The sequence below is a fragment of the Engraulis encrasicolus genome, chromosome 11 (assembly GCF_034702125.1).
Source record: "Engraulis encrasicolus isolate BLACKSEA-1 chromosome 11, IST_EnEncr_1.0, whole genome shotgun sequence".
NCBI lineage: Eukaryota > Metazoa > Chordata > Actinopteri > Clupeiformes > Engraulidae > Engraulis > Engraulis encrasicolus.
Window position 1 is genome coordinate 49,851,163 of NC_085867.1, and position 4,739 is coordinate 49,855,901.

The 4,739-nt window shown below is 46.2% G+C and overlaps 1 protein-coding gene across 1 annotated transcript in view; it reads left to right on the plus strand.

Moving 5' to 3' along the window:
• LOC134457789 (mucin-2) overlaps nucleotides 1-4,133 on the plus strand; it is a 78,505-nt gene extending 74,372 nt beyond the window's left edge. The window contains exon 4 of the mRNA XM_063209761.1: nucleotides 3,840-4,133. Coding sequence (XP_063065831.1) covers nucleotides 3,840-4,023 — 184 coding nt within the window. The 3' untranslated portion in view covers nucleotides 4,024-4,133. The remainder of the gene's footprint in view (nucleotides 1-3,839) is intronic.
• Nucleotides 4,134-4,739: the final 606 nt, after the last annotated feature.

The window sequence follows — 4,739 nt, forward strand, 5'->3', positions numbered from 1 at the left end:
GCCTCGCTCCATCAGCCCCTGCCGCCTGCCACTGAGGCTGTACTGAGCTGTGCAGAGCAGGGTTTGGTTTTCCCCCTTAAATGTTATCTGCTGCTTCTACAGGCAGAGCGTGAGAGTCTATCAGCTCAAGAGAGGTGTTCTCCACCCACACGCTCGCTCTCTCGCTCACTCACTCTCCTCTAGTGACGGCTCGCTCTACTGAACTGGATGTATCTATAGTCTACATCTGTCGACAGGGGCTCTCCATTCGTGTGTGCGTATGTGTTAGGCATGGTACGGTTTGCGTTGCAAACCGAGACCGTACGGTTTGCATGTCACGGAACGGGGTAGTGGGCAACCGCACGGTGCCCACGGTTTCAAAAAAAAATAAAAATAGAGTGACCACCGGCGAACGACGCTATTAAAATCCTACTACTTTTACAAGCATAAAACACAAAGACTACGTAGGATATTGAGTGTGGAAAGACTGATTTCTATCAGCCAACTGAAAGACATAATGTAACAGCATGCGCCAGCTGACTAGGCTACAGTAGCCTACAAGCAAGTGCAGGTCGGTCAGCAGCGTCACCCTCTCCGACCTCTCTCTCCACGTTAGCGCAAGTGACTGTTCCCAGCCTTTATGCTGACCATTTTAAATTAAATGAACATGAATTTACAAGCAATGACAGATTAGCAGAACAAAGTAGACTATGACTTACGTTACAGTAGCCTAGTGTAGGCTATATCCACGTGGCATTGAATGGGGATTCCGGACGGCAAAATGCGAGATAATTGAACATATCCATCAGATTCACTGTGCTGTCCTTAACTGCAATCAACTGTAGGCCTAATTATATGTAGCTAGTTAAACTCTGATGGACGGAAGGGGACTTTGTGCTGTTGCCTAGTTAACATTGATGTTTAACACTATAACAAAAAATAAATTTGACTGTTTTAAAAGGCTCAGCTTCACAGGAGTTTTGTGAAACATTCTTGTGCATACACTTCTAAAAAAACGATCTTTTAAAATTATTTGTTACCTTAACTTTCACATTTTAACATAACATAACCCTATCACTTGTTCACTTAAAATTGAATTTGACTTCTGATTTTACTTCTATGCTTCTCACGGCCGGCAGTTTCATGATAGGAAGCAACTGATTCATAAGCGCAAAACTCGCAGAAAGCGGTATCAAAATAAAAGTCCAATTCGTTCTCAGTGTGTCATTAACCAAAATAGTCATACTACACTGACCTAATGGTCTCATTACCTACAGGAGTGTAGCTGTTTTATTTTTACACGTCAAATGTGTTATAGCATGTAATATTTGAATATTTGTCAACTTAAAAGTTAGGACTTAGTTCTCCCTTTTTGTGAAATAAATGGAAGCATGTTAAAATCATTGATATCTTTCCTCTTTCAGTTGGGTTAAATGAAGTCAAATTCAACATACCCATGATAAGCTTACATTTTCATTCAAATTTTTATATAATACATTTTATTTAAAAAAAAAAAAAAAAAAACAGAACCGTACAAAACCGAAAACCGTGACCTTGAAACCGTGATATGGACCGAACCGTGACATTTGTGAACCGTACCACCCCTAGTATGTGTGTGTGCGCGTGTTTGTGCGCGCGCGTGTGTGTGTGTGTGTGTGTGTGTGTGTGTGTGTGTGTGTGTGTGTGTGTGTGTGTGTGTGTGTGTGTGTGTGTGTGTGTGTGTGCGTGCATGCGCATGTGTCTGTGTGTTCGTGTTTGAGTGAGGAGCGCTGGCAGGCAGCATGACTGTGGTTCTGTCTTACTTACTTAAGTACGTAAAATGTGTTGGAGTAAAAGTATTGCATTCATCGTGAATATGTAGTGAAGTAAGAGGAAGTAAGCGGAAGTAAGAGGAAAAACGAAATACTCCAGTAAAGTACTGGTACTGCATTTTAGTTTCTAGCACTTAAACCGAGTATCTACTGTAAATATTTGTAGCGTTTCATTGCAAGATGGTGTATATCGACATTTTAGGACATTTACATTTTTGTATTGGACATTCCATTGCATTACTACACCATTTTGCAGCAAAACTCTTCATTTCTACTTTATTACTGTATAACTCTGGTGTCTGCACTGTGCTGCATGTGTGTGTACAGTATGTGTGCTCTGTGCGCTGTGTGTGAGTGCGTGTTTGTTTGTTTATTTGTGCGTGTGTGCATGCGTGCGTGCATGTGTGTGTGTGTGTGTGTGTGTGTGTGTGTGTCTGTGTGTGTGTGCATTGACGTCAGCAGTGGTGTTCCTTCCTCTGTGGCTCTCCAGAGATGGCGTCCTCCTCGGCTGCAGCACCACCACCATCCTCCTGCGTCTGTCATATGTGTGTCCATGTGTGTTTCAAAGGGAATACATTGTATCTCATATACTGTGCACAGTATACATTCCATGCTCTGAAGGGTATGGAGTGTGGCTCAAAGAGAATGCATGGCTGTGAATAAGTATGTGTTTGTGTGGGTAGCCCTCCACTCTGCCTCTCAACAGAGTTCGTCATTCCCAGATCACCCCTCCTCAACTCAGCAACAATATCATCATCTCCCGCCCATCATTGTCATAATCATCATCCTTAGATCACCTCTCCTCCACTTCACCATCATCATCTTGAACATCATCATTCTCTCTTCAGATCAGTCCTCCTCCTCAGCATCAGCAGCATCGTCATCTTTCCCATCATCGTCATCATCATTGTCATCTTCCTCTCCTTGCAGCCACAACTAGGCCACTCACTGCCTCCTCAGCGCACAGCCCTCCTCTCTCCCCTTATCAGGGGCCGTCATCCCCACAACACCCATCCCACCTGCTCAGCACAGCTATCATCATCATCTTTACCATCATCATCATCGTCATCCTCAGAGCACTCTTCCCTCTTTTGCACCATCACCGTCATCGTGGGATCCCCCCCTCCTCGTTCTTATATACCACCACCATCATCTTTCCCATCATCGTCACCCTCCTCTCCTCGCCAACACAACTAGGCCACTCGCTGCCTCATCAGCACCCTCACAGGCTTTCCCCTCCCCCTGCGCCAAGGCCGCCCGCTCACAGCATTTCACAGACCCTGGACAAATCACCTAAAAGGCCCCCCGCATCCAATACCGACAATGTAATGAGAACCCAGTTATGGTCCTCCTCGCTCCCTGGGCCCGGGACAACAGACCCCCTTTGTCCCCCTTCCATCCCTGGCCTGCACCATCAACCGAATCAGATGTGCTGACCATCCTTTCAGAGTGCAAACACTAGCGATGCACCACAGCGCCGCACAGCAGATCATAGTCTCCCTAGTCAATTATTTATTTATGGAATATTAGCCCAGGACCCACTGTACTGTTGGTGGACTAGGCTGCCTCGTGGTGTGACAGCGGAGAGGGATGGGGTGAGCTCTTGTGTGTGTGTGTGAGAGAGAGAGAGAGGGAGAGAGAGATAGAGAGATAGAGAGATAGAGAGAGAGAGAGAGAGAGAGAGAGAGAGAGAGAGAATGCGATTTGTGCATGCATGCGTATCTATTTGTGTGTGTGTGTGTGTGTGGGCAAATGCTGAGCGGAAAATGTCAACACAAGCACTGACGTGGCAGAACTACGTTTGACTTATTTTTTGAATTCGCTCCCTTTCATGTCCTCACTTTCCCCTTTACCTCAACCTTCCCCTCAATCCTCTCTCTCGCCCTCGCTCTCACTCTCTGTCTCCATGTCTTCTTCTTTCGTCTTCCTTCTTAATATATGAATACTGTATACTGTAATCTGGTGATGATGATATTCAATAAATGAGTGTTACACATAAATCTCTCTCTCTCTCCCTTTTTCTCCTCCCCCCCCCTTCTCTCTCCGCAGTGTGGAGCATGACTTTCGTCAGCAGGAGGGCCAGGTGACTCGAGCCTGGAGGGTTCCGGAGCACCAGGAGTGCGAGCATCACCAGGGCTCCCCCCAGACGCCGCAGCCGGCGCCGCCCCGCAACCAGGAGTCCCCGCAGCAGGCCGTCAAGAAGAGCCGCAAGAAGTGCTTCTGGTTCCTCTGATGGCGGGACCTTGGGGGCCCCTGAGCACCGGGGAGGGGAGACAGCTGCACAGGCACAGGGGGCCCAGACAAGCAGCAGCACCGTCACACCGTCACACCAGAATGACTCAAAGCAGGACACAAGGGGAGGAAGGGGGACACTGCGGATGGAGTGGGGGCATACAGGGACAATGACGTGTGGAGAAAGAAAGATGGGAGGATGGATGAGGCAGGGGATAGGTCGTACCGTACATTTCGCAGTGTTAATTCACTAATTAGAGTATTATAACTTATCAAACATAGTGTTGGTCTTACTCTCTAAGTGTTGAATTAACTTTGCAAAGTTTGCTGTGAAGAGTGAGAGGAGGAATTTATTCATCACCACTTTTTTGGAGCTATGAGGGTCAGAACACCAGCTTTTATACTTTGAAATATAAAATGAGGGAGCGAGAGAGAGAGAGAGAGAGAGAGAGAGAGAGAGAGAGAGAGAGAGAGAGAGAGAGAGAGAGAGAGAGAGAGAGAGAGAGAGAAAGAGAGCGAGAGAGAGAGAGAGAGAGAGAGAGAGAAAAAGAGAAAGGAACTCATCTCTTGGAAAGGACTATTATTACTCTTCCTTAAAGCTTTTATGATGATCTCTTGAATTTCACTAACATGCCGTGCGGCCCCAAATACACTGCAGGCAAAGTATTATGTGAAGGAGTCAGATAATAAAAAAATGTGTATATAGCAGAGAGTTAT